The 12546-nt window shown below is 44.1% G+C and overlaps 1 protein-coding gene across 3 annotated transcripts in view; it reads left to right on the top strand.

The window, feature by feature from the left end:
* Positions 1 to 12546, top strand: part of LOC146042567 (G-protein coupled receptor family C group 5 member C-like) — a 50248-nt gene extending 37702 nt beyond the window's left edge. For 2 of the 3 annotated variants that reach the window (XM_083162620.1, XM_083162619.1), the window contains exons 2-4: positions 2987 to 4058; positions 9476 to 9540; positions 11810 to 12546. In XM_083162620.1, coding sequence (XP_083018746.1) covers positions 2999 to 4058; positions 9476 to 9540; positions 11810 to 11884 — 1200 coding nt within the window. In that variant the 5' untranslated portion in view covers positions 2987 to 2998 and the 3' untranslated portion in view covers positions 11885 to 12546. Of the gene's footprint in view, positions 1 to 1842; positions 2004 to 2986; positions 4059 to 9475; positions 9541 to 11809 lie in introns of all 3 variants that reach the window. The other variant, XM_083162618.1, reaches the window with a different exon arrangement.

The following is a 12546-nucleotide window of genomic DNA, read 5'->3' as shown; positions in this document are numbered from 1 at the left end:
CAGTGATGCCAGGTTGGGGGCAAGGAGAGCTAAAACCGCACACCAAACGACCGGTCTTTGTTAAAGGCTCCCATCTCCCTCGGCACGCACTGACCTGTTAGGACGGGACGTCCACGGCCCAGCAGCTGTCCTTTCCGGTGGTTAGATCCAGCTGCTACCTGGCGGCCGGGTCGTGACTGGGCCGTGTGAAGGGATACATTAGCTGTCCATTGTGAGTTATATGTACGGCACGGCTTTTGGTCTAAAAACTAGTGCATGTGAAAGACTCTGCTGTCCAGACAAAAAATGGACAAAGGCCCTCATTCTGGATGATTCCCAGAGAAGCTGCCCGTTGCCATGGCGGACACATGCCCCCCCCCCCCCCCCCCCCCCCCCCCCCCCTGCCATTATCCCCTCGCAACCATGCTAGGGGATGTGTTATGAAAATCCCCTTGCATGTCCCGCAGCAGGAGAAATCATTCGATGGTCATTGAGCATCAAATGATTTCTCCTGGACTCGCAAATATATAAGGACGAAGACAGGACCGGCGGCTGACTTCATGTGATGCTAGCCGCCCAACCCCGCACACTCCGTCATGGCTGCATTTACATGGGAATGCCCACCGTTTGCATGGGAACGCAATGAAATGATGGGCGTTCCCATGGCTGCCACCGCCTCCTTCCACCCCTTTCCCACCCACCCCACGTGTGAGCGCCAAGCTAACTGTGCTGGTCGGCAAAGGCACCCACACAGAAGCCCTGCACATGCTCATATGAGAATAAGCGCATGCACACGGCAGAACCATCGGTCTCTTGTGCGAACACGACGGGGACCGAATGTATTAGAATCGTCCCCAAAGTTTGTTCGGCTTTTTGCCGTCCAGTCCAAACCGGAGTGTGTGAAATAGCCCTAAGGCTATATTCGGTCTGTGCAGAGATGACACATCAGGGTGGGAGACGTGTGGGTAGGAGCAGTTGGAGTATGGCACAGCGAGCAGAAGGACGATATCCAAGAAGGAGAGCACTAAAGTCAACGTGTTTTGTCCCTCCACAGTTAGACTTTTTCAAGACTCTTGGTCAGAATTCAACCCACAATGAGCTGATAGAGGGAGTAGTCGGGAAACGGTATTCTATTAGAAGCAGTATGGGTACTTGTGTATTTTCACGGCACCCTATATATCGGATGCGATATCGGTCGATATATCGATGCGATCCGAACCGATTTTGACCTGTTCATAACCCCACTATCCACTACGCATGGAGTAGATTTTATACAGTGTGGCGAGCGCAGCGAGCCACCGAGCCCGAAGCATGGCGAGCGGACGCGGATTACTGCGTTTGCCACACTATATAAAATCATTATGAACAGGTCAAAAATCAGTTCAGATCACATCGATATATCGCCCAATATGATATATTGGCCGATATCGAATCCGATATATCGGGTGCCGTGAAAATACACAAGTACAGTGGTATGTCTTTGCACATTACCTATTGATGATTCTTACGATTATTAATATTGCCATTGAGTGCTTGCTCCATACAGGTAAAATAAAATACCATTATTATTTTTTTCTTATATAACGCAGCATATTCCGTTGTGGTTTACAATTGGAAACAGTGATAAATCAAACTGGGTAGTAACAAACCAACATAGAGGTAGGAGGGACCTGCTCGCAAGCTTGCTATCTATAGGGATAATAGGAGGGATACATCAGGATAGGATTCTATAGCATGGCAGTCCCACCTAATAATACTTACCTCACATATGTCAAAATAGTATTGAGCATTATACAAAATACATGTCCTATTATTGATTATAATATTACTAGAAAATACAATATATTTAACTGTTGTATTCAGATTTTACACTGAACTGATGGTCTTACTTCCTCTGTGTGAAGCAAACCAATGAGGCACCAAAACATCCCAGAAAAATGGCTAATTAACTCTGGTCATCTGCGTATAGAAACCATTGTGGGTCAGAAATTAAGGAATTCATGATGTTGCAGGTCACAGAAGGGGTGAGCTCTGGGGGATGGGATGTTGAAGACTAAAACCAGATTGCTAAATTACATTGCTTATGTTGATCCAGAAATCACGATATGATTGTGCAAATGTTTTTTCTTTCTGTAGTATGGGTACCTATATTCAGGATTGCCTATTTAATACATAATGTGTGTGTTCGTGTGTTTGTGTATGTATGTATGTATGTATGTTTATTTATTTATATATGTTTATGTATGTGTGTGTATGTATGTATGTATGTATGTGTATATATATATATATATATATATATATATATATATATGTGTATAATATAGATATGTGTGCGTGAATATGTATGTGTGTGTGTGTGTGTGTGTGTGTGTGTGTGTATATGTATATATATATATATATATATATATATATATATATATATATATATATATATATATATATATCCTATAGATTGCAAGCAGGACCTTCCTACCACTATTTAACTAATCTATTTAGTTTTATCACTGTTTCTCTTTCCAATGGAATTTATAAGAACTTGTCCCTAGATAATAAATAATATTTACACTGTATGTGGGGGAAATTTACTAAGATGTGTATTCTACTTCATGTGATGTTGCTACGGGCAACCAATCAGATCCTGGGCCAGATGCACTAAGCTTCAAAAGTGATAAAATGGACAGTGATAAACAGCCATCCAATCAGCTCCTACCTGCCATGTCACAGACTGTGTTTTAAAAATGTCAGGTAGGAGCTGATTGGTTGGTTGCTTATCACTCTCCATTTAATCACTTTTGAATCTTAGTGCATCTGGCCCCCTGTCTACTATCTTCTAGAGGGTGCTAAATAAATAAGAAGTAGGTTCTGATTGGTTGCCCATAGCAACATCACATGTGAAGTAGAAGACACATCTTCGTAAATTTCCCCCTAAATGTTTTATTACTTGACCACCATTTAAATAAAAAAAAATTTAATAACAGCATATCCTTGATTTTCCTTTTTCCTATAGAGATACCTGGAGATGGCACATACATATTACATGGTGACACTCTGCTTGGTGACCTTTACAAGAGAAGCATTCGCTCAGAATTCAACGTCGTCGCTGGATTTGCCGACCACTACCCCAATATTGCCAGCTGGTTGTGGCCAGGATGTCAAATCAATCTATTTTGGCCTGTGTGATCTGAAAGCCGCCTGGGGTATCGTCTTAGAAGCTGTGGCGTCCTTAGGGATACTCTGCACTCTTGTCTTAGCATTGATATTTGTAATACTTGCCCCGTCCGTCTCTAAAGATAATCGCAAAGGTGCGATCGCCATTAACTTTCTGTTCCTTAGCGGGGTCCTAGGTTTATTTTGTCTGGTCTTTGCTTTTATCATCGCACCCAATTCCACAGTCTGCATCGTCCGCAGGTTTTTATTCGGTGTTCTGTTTGCCAAATGCTTTGCGTGTCTGGTGGCGCATTCCGTTAGACTCAACTACCTGGCATATCAGAACCGTGGCCCCGGTGGCCACTTAGTGTTTTTTCTGGCTATTGGAATTTTCTTGGTAGAGGCTGTGATAAACGTGGAATGGCTTCTCATTACCAATGTACGTCAAACCGTTCAGGGTACCGTCGTACCTGGCCATCCATGTAACATAACCAACCAAGATTTTGTGACCGCTTTAGTCTACGTCATGTTTCTTATAGTAGCGTCGTTGAGCATCACTGTGCCAGTATTCCGTGGACACTTCACGCACTGGAAACGTCATGGAAAGCACATCGTAGTCACTGCGGTTACATCGCTTCTCATCTGGGTCACATGGATTGTGATGTACCTCTACGGCAATGAGAAGCTCGGACGTTCTTCCTGGGATGATCCTGTTCTGGCCATTGCTCTGGCATCAAATGCCTGGGTATTTCTCTTGTGTTATATTATTCCACAGTTAATGGAAATGACAAGATCCGGATACAAATATGAGGGCGAAGGTCTTAACATATTAAACAGACAATCTGATTTCCCAGCTTCTCTAGTAATGGAAAATAGAGCATTCTCCATGGATAACCTGGATGCAGCTGAACCAGAAACCTTTAGGACGGAAAGTAAGTATTATTATATCAAGCAATAGCTCTCAGATCCCATCATTAAGCTACGTAGTCACCATGCGATGCACTGTAGCTGTGGGGAAGACTTACCTATAGACAAATACACATTACAAAACATTGAAATGCATTTCCCATTACTAACTAGTTCATTTCGGGGGAATATGGTCATTAGGTTGATCCTATGCAGGTTGACATGCATTAGATTGACCACTGAAGGTCAACACCTGAAACAGGTCAAAATGAAGGTCGACACAAGAATTAAGATGACAATGGGAATGTTGACAGTCAAAAGTCGACATTAGTATTTCATGTTTTTTTTTTAGCAGACAGGTGGTATTTCATACCCTACCATCCACTATGGCAGTGGTTCCCAAACTGTTTGCCATGGCACCCTGGGGTGCTTCAGGAGACTTGCAGGGGTGCCCTGGCTTGGTGGTTCAGGACCAATTCAAATCATTTATGATCAAGGCAAAACCAGTGCTTTTGGCTGCCAACTATAACATATGTGGACGAACAGTAGCAAGTCCTGTCCCCCACCAAATAACTGAACCTTGATGACCTATAAACTCAATGGACTTAATTTAATATTGTTTTCTGAGTTTCTTATTAACAAACATTAAGGGGGTTATTCAATCACTGGCGACCATCTCCTGAGGGGGAGATGGCCGCCGGGCCCTATTCAATGTTGTCTTCCCAACAGCATTGAACAGGGGAGCTCAGCAGAACGAGCCCGACTTCACAAGCAGTCAGGCTCATTCTGCCGAGAACGGACGGGAAGTGATGAGCTGCCAGCTGCAGCTCGCCTCTTCCTGGCTCGCGGCCACGCCCCCTTCTCGACCCGCTGCAGGCGGGACATTGAATCCCACCTGCGTGTTCTCGCTCTCGCAGCCGTGACCCCCATATTGAATACCCCCCTAAGCCTAGGGGTGCCGACAAAAAAGTTTGGGAACCACTGCACTACGGCATGGTGGGAGAATAAAATAGTGCGCTCGGCACCGTATACATGTCCATGTTGATTGTTGTTATTTGGGACAAAAAACTTTTAAAAAAACATGTCGACCTTCCCTTTGTCGAACTAATGCTTGTGTCGTCATTCTGACCCTGTTGACCTTAGCCATGTCGGCCTATTCCAGGTGTCAATCTAAGCCCAGTTGACTATATGACCCATACCCAATTCAGATCTCACACTCCCTTCAGATCTCCCAATTGCTTACATGAAGGATAGAGTCTGCCGTTTTTTTTGTTTTTCTTAAAGGAGCAATCCTTTACCTGGTTCTGCCTTGTAAATGGTTGCTGCTTTAAAATAAAAACAGACAGATTTGCACAATATCTTGTACCTCCGGCCATTACATTTAGCACTGAGATTTTTTTCGGTACTTGTTTCCTAGCACGGCGCCCACGATTTTCAATCGTATGGCATCTTATGCATTGTATCGCATCGCATGCCATATAGCCGCATGTGATGCGATGCGATTTTGGCCCCCCTATACGATTTTTAATTGTATAAGCACCCTAATGTGTGCTTACAATGTTAAATGCACCCCCATGCCACCCCCACTATGAACGCCAACCGGAAGCGTGGCGAGCGCAGCGAGCCCGTGAGGGGCGGCGGTACGCGTCCTCTGACCTTTTCATACCCCCACTATACACGTCGGCTTGGAGTTGATTTTAGATAGTGTGGCGAGAGCACCGAGCCCGAAGCGTGGCGAGCGGAAGCGTATTACTTTACATGTATTCCGCGCCCCCTCGCGGGGCTCGCCACGCTTCGGGCTCGGTGGTTCGCTGCGCTCGCCACACTATCTAAAATCAACTCCACGCCGACGTGGATAGTGGGAGTATGAAAAGGTCCTAGGACGCGGACCGCCGCCCATCGCGGGCTCGCTGCGCTCGCCACGCTTCGGGTTGCCGTTGATACTGGGGGTGGCGTGGGGGTGCTTTTAACATTGTAAGTACCCATTACGGTGCTTATAAAATTAATAATCTTATAGGGGGGCCATTTAGCATTGAAAACACCCATTAGGGTGCTTATACAATTTAAAATCGTATGCCATCGCATTGTATGCCATATACAATGGTATATGATTTTAAATTGTATAACATCGGGTGCCATCGCGTCACATCGCATACCATTGTAAGGCTTATGGTATACGATGCGATGGGTGCCGTGCTAGGAAACAAGTACCGTTTTTTCCTTTATGACACTATGGGGGAGATGTGCCAAGCCATGGGTAGAGATAAAGTAGACAAGTTGCCCTAACAAAGTTTCTGGGGGAGATGTATCAAGCGCAGAGTTCAGTAAATGTATTCTCATTGCGGGGAGAATGATCTCAATGTCAGATCCCAGCTTGGTATTGATCTACATGAACAGTATTTGTTCTGCCTCACAGTTGATCAATATAAAATGCATCAATTCTAAAGAAAAACCTTTTGTGCTGCTTCTTGCATGCTAATAAATAATTTGCATATAAAAGTCAATTTCTAATTTGCTGAAATGTCAAATAGTGCATATATTTTATTACCTGCAAAGTATGGATGCATTTTGACTCAATCAGTAAATTTACAGTAGACCGCTAATTACTATGTATGTGTCCGTTTGACAGCTGACCCTCTTAAAAAATGTATTGTTTTCTCCCGTGGTGGAACCAGAGAGTGATGGGCCCAGGTGGAACAATATGCTTGGGGATCCCTTCCCTTATCTCACACACAAAAGCATACTTAAATGCATTGTGGGGGATGCTGTAGGGTTTATTGTGAGCGCGCATGAGAAATGGCAGTGACCCCGTGCCACCGGAAGTCCCGCATGAAGTAACTTTATACAGTTACTAATACCCCTTTCACACCGGCCACCCAGTAATTACCGGTCATTTTGCCGGGTGCAGTCTGACCCCAATTCCCACCACCCGCAAATTACTGGGTTAAAGCTTTTCAACTCGGGAATTTACTGAAAACCCTTGGATTTTCTGTGGTGTGAAAGGGTCAACAGGGGTCTTCAATCCCGGCACTGGTCAAGAGCAGGGTCGGAGTGCTGGGATTTAGAACCTGTGTTGACTATTTCGCACCAAAGAAAAACCTGGGTTTTTCAGCAAATTCCCAGGTTGAAAAGCTTTAACTCGATAATTCCCTTCTGGTGGGAAAGGGGTATAAGAAAAAAAAGATAAACAAACCCCAACTCATGAGGTCAGTGGGGGCTGCATCACGTCCCTGGCAACGGTTGCACGGCAGCGCAGCCTAACATTGTCAGACTCCCCCTCCACTTTTACAGCCTCTATACAATAGGGACTGCACACGTAAAATATCTAATGATGACACCCAATTCCCGAAGAGGCATCGGGGGTTGAGAAGAGAAGAGGGGAAATAATGTAAGCACTGATTCTCTCTCTTTTGCACTCTTTAATAAATGATGGATAAGACACCTATACAATGATTTGCGGCATCTTAACGCTGATGCTTTGTGGTCTTTAATTTGGAATGCATTGAATGGCTTATCTCCCCACTCCCGCTGAGTCTGGGCACACAGTGGCATCTACCCATGAGGTCAGCCTAGTCTGCCTCACGGCCCTAGAAATGGCTGCCTGCAAGGCGGGAGGAATAGATGCACATAGCGCTGCAGGGAGACCACGGAACAGCAGTGCATGTTAGTGGTAACATCTAACCCAGAGGAAAAATGCCAGGGGTGAGAAAATGGGAGGGGAGCTGGGATGAGGCCTCCTTGTCTTCCTTTCATCAGCTAGAGACCGCCTCTTACTTTCTTCATTATCGACTGCAGCTCGGTGGCCAATGGTGACTGGTGTACTAAAATAAATCATTGCGACTCATTAATAGTACCTGGCTTAGTTTCTACTGATAATATCAGTGGGCCGGCTACAGGCCCATTTATTGCAGTGGGCTCCGGTGCACTGCCCTGGCTGCAAGTTCCACCCGTTACAGACAGATATTTACACTCCGCATTTTAAAGCACTGAGGCAGAGTTCACATAGCAGCAGATTAAGAAATAGATGCAAAGAGCACAGCCACTGAGGCTTTTATGTAGCAGATGTGTGACGTTATGCATAACCTGCAAGAGGTATCTTAAGTAAAACACCCGCTGTCGGCTTCTCTGATCCACTGCCGCATCTGAAGATGCAAAAGCTGATCAACTGTGGAGAACGCACGCATGCTGCTTACATTAGTGATCTCATGAGATCACCTGCGACACCATCAGGTAGCTGCATGACCCAATGCATCAGTCTGCAGCCATTTCGGGGGCAGGAAAGGGGCGATAATGCAGAATTTCCCAAAACAGAGATGTGTTGCTGCCATTTGGAGAGAGTTCCAAAGTCAGGTTGTCTGTCGGAAATAGAGATTTTCTAGCCATGGCGGCTGACTTGTGCAACCCAGTGGGTCATACAGCCAGCTGATGCTGTCGCAGGAGGCATCTACTTATATGTGGCGCCCCCTGCTGCATTACCATATTAGTGCATCACTGCTGCTTCCAAATAAGCAGCCTCAGTAGCATGCCCATCTGGTTGTGGTTTAATAGCTGTACAGTGTCTAGATAGACAGTCAGTAGGTCGACAGGGTCAAAAGGTCAACTTTCAAAAGGGTCATGCAAAAGACCAGTTGCCACCATACATTGTAAGTCCATACATTGTCCATATTGCAGATTGATAAACATGTTGTTGCATTCATCCATTGGGAAGGCCCATACATAAGCAATGGGTTAGGGCAGGCATATCCAAACTATGCCCTCCAGCTATTGCGAAACTTCAAGTCACATCATGCCTTGCCATAGTTTTGCTATTAGGGGATGCTAAAACTATGGCAAGGCATGCTGGGATATGTAGTTTCACAACAGCTGGAGGGCCACAGTTTGGACATGCCTGGGTTAGGGTAATCATCACAAAATTGTCAAATCAAAATGTATGGACAGCTTCAGTGGTGGAACTTGTGGGTGGTGAGCCCAGGTGCAAATATATAATTTGGGCTCTCCTCCACCCCAACCGGAGTTCACAATATGTAACATGGCAGTGGGTGACAGGGATGGGCAGACGGTGACGGGGAGAAACAATGGGTGACAGGGTTAGCAGTGGGCCGCTTAGTCCTCTAGGAACAGCTTTGTGGACCACACAGTGATCTGTTGATATTTGAACACAGACCATAGCAATACACCACTCACAGTGTACAACTGTCCATGAGTATGAACATGAGGAGCAATGACCTCACAGTGGCTTCAGCATGCATGACAAAACCAGTTAGGCCCTTCAGTGAATTATGTCCACTGACCTTTCTATGTCTCTGTTTTCAATCTTCAATACAGCTTAGCAATAAAATCTTTTCTGTGGACTCCTATCATCAGCTGCTGCTATGTGTTTTCTACATGTGTTACACATATGCAAATAAAATGTAATAAAAGTTTTTCTTTGTTTCCGTACCAGACAAACCAGTATCTCCGTACAGTAACTACAATGGCCTGTATCCCACTCTATCTCTGCACCCCGCAGTAAGTAGGATATTACTGTACACAGTAAGTGACTGTACACAGGAGTCACTCGAATTTTTACACTTTATTTTATTCTTTGTACATCATTTTCTTATAGCAGTTGCGCATTAAAACAAACAATCATTGATTACATTTATATAAGTCCTGCTTGTTTTAATACTTGCTAGTAGTTCCCCTCTCCAATTCCACCTGTGAGTCTGTATGCAATAGGCACCTAATCTTCACAAGGTTAAGAACGGCAGTTATTAAATCATTGCACAGATTGTCAGAGGGATTAAGGTCTTAGACGTAGATGGGTTCTCTGCCAGCAGCCTGGCAAACAGGTAATTCCCAAACATACAGTAAGACCACTCCAGATATATAGGTATTGCTAAATTGGCTGCAATGTTTCAGTCCTGTCCATGCTGCATGACGGTGTTCTTGTAAGTGCAGTGTTTCCCTTGTTCCAAAGATATCACTTAACTTATTCTCGATTGTGCTCTTGGGATATTAAACGTAATACTATTTCATCCTTCCCCTGATTTCCGATAAACTTGTCTCAGACTTGCTTTGATTATTCTTTGATGTAGCTATAATTTATTTGTCTAAATTGCCCTAGACCTGTCAAAGCAAATATCTGGATGCTGTCATGTTGCTTCTTTGGTCTGAAAGTAACAGAACAGTGCCACCTGCTGGTGATGTCAGGTACAATGAGGCTCTGCAAAAATTGACGACAGATAGATTGAGGTTCGATTGTTCGATTAAAATCGGTATGAATTGATGTTGGGCTTCCAGAGCTAGAACACACATTTACTAACGTGATTTCTTTCATATTAATTTTTAAATGTTAGTAAATGTGTGTTCTAACCCTGGAAGACCAACATCAATTAATATCGATCTCAAGCCATCTGAAAGCGAGATAAAAATGGAACAAAATCAAACTTTACCCTATTGTGTGGCTGTTAAATGAAACTAGGGGCAGGCAATCATTCACAAGGCAAACCCATGCATACCTCGTAAATAACGGCCCATTTAAAAAACCTCCAGGTTCAGCCGGCATCCCGAATGGCCGCCGGTGGCATTACATATCACTCAGCTAACTTTTAATAATTGATATGATATTAATTTTGCTTTCAGTATTTACAATATCTATTATATTTGCCTAAATAAAAACCATAAATATTGCAATTATTGTACTGTATGTAAAGAAAGAATGCTCATCTAACCGGTACTCCTCTCATCTAATGCTCATCTAACCGGTACTCCTCTCATCTAATGCTCATCTAACCGGTACTCCTCTCATCTAATGCTCATCTAACCGGTACTCCTCTCATCTAATGCTCATCTAACCGGTACTCCTCTCATCTAATGCTCATCTATCCGGTACTCCTCTCATCTAATGCTCATCTAACTGGTACTCCTCTCATCTAATGCTCATCTAACCGGTACTCCACTCATCTAATGCTCATCTATCCGGTACTCCTCTCATCTAATGCTCATCTAACCGGTACTCCTCTCATCTAATGCTCATCTATCCGGTACTCCTCTCATCTAATGCTCATCTAACTGGTACTCCTCTCATCTAATGCTCATCTAACCGGTACTCCACTCATCTAATGCTCATCTAACCGGTACTCCTCTCATCTAATGCTCATCTATCCGGTACTCCTCTCATCTAATGCTCATCTAACTGGTACTCTCAGCTGTTATTTGATATAATGGGCTGAACAATGTTAACTCTTAGCAATTTAATATAGAATGTTTAACTTAATACAATGTACATTGGGGATCTTATTTTTCTTGACTCGCAATTCGCAGCCTTGCGAGTCCATCAGACGCCGCCTGCAGTGGCGCCCCCTCCCACGCGCGACCCCCTGCACTCCTGCGAATGGATGATTTACATAATCATCCATTTGCAGACGGGGAGAAATCATTCGGTGCCTCTAAACTGCGGGCTCCCTGTGTGAGGACAGGACGGGCAGCTGACATCTGGTGATGTCAGCTGCCCGTCCCCGCGTCACGGCCTCATTAGCATGAGAACGCCCATGAAATGCTGGGCGTTCCCATATGCTAATGGGGCTTCCCGGTGCCCCCAGGCTTTCTCCGCCCTCCTCCCGCTGTGTAAGGTGCGTGCACCCGGTGAAGAGAAGGTTCTGCACAAGTACAGAAGTGCGTCTGTGCAGACACACAGCATCGATCCTCCATGCGAACGCAATCAGAATAAGGTCCTAGGTATATTGGTTTATGTCTAATTGTTGGGAAAATAATTGACTCTTTTATTTAAACCTAGGAAGTAGAAACTGGGAACCACCTACCCGTACATCTACCTCGCATCTCAATGGAACCTTGGAGATACCGTTTGTGAACTTTGGATACAGTGACAATATTAATAGCTTACAGCCATCAAGAACCCTCTTTGATCTTGTGCATAGGATTCACCTGGACAGACTTCAGGATAAGAGTTGTACTGTAGGTGTGAAGTGATTGATGAGGTTCTGTGTAAAGCAGATGAAGTGAATTTTGCTACATTCTATCAGTTCTCCTTCCCGATGCTCTGAATATTTAATACAGAGCTGCATTACATTTTAATCATTCTTGGTGTGAGTTACTTTGCCTGCTCTGTGGCTGACAGTTCTCCTGAGTCTTCATTAACCAACCTGTTAACAATTCAGAAGAACAAGTGTTTACTTGGTGCGCAGAACGCAGCCAACATCCAGTCAGTTCTGGTCACTACACTCGGAGACAGGAGAGAGGTGTTACATTAAATGCACCGGCACTGAAAGTACTGAAGGAACTCATGTGATAAGTACAATACATTAACCTGATCATACACTAAAGAAAAGACCCAATTTAATGAAATCACTGCCTCTTTTTATTATGTTGTTAATAAGTTGTCTTCTGATTTATATATGAAAGTGTCTATAGTATAAGATCACTATTGGTTAATTTATATTTTCCCATGACAAGACATGAGATTTGTGATTCAGCTTTGTAATGTTGCCTATAAACTGATAACAATTTGTATTA

This window comes from Crinia signifera, chromosome 19, assembly GCF_055691185.1.
Source record: "Crinia signifera chromosome 19, ASM5569118v1, whole genome shotgun sequence".
NCBI classification, from domain to species: domain Eukaryota; kingdom Metazoa; phylum Chordata; class Amphibia; order Anura; family Myobatrachidae; genus Crinia; species Crinia signifera.
Note: the sequence above shows the minus strand (reverse complement) of the source record. Positions and strands in the feature narration are given on the sequence as shown.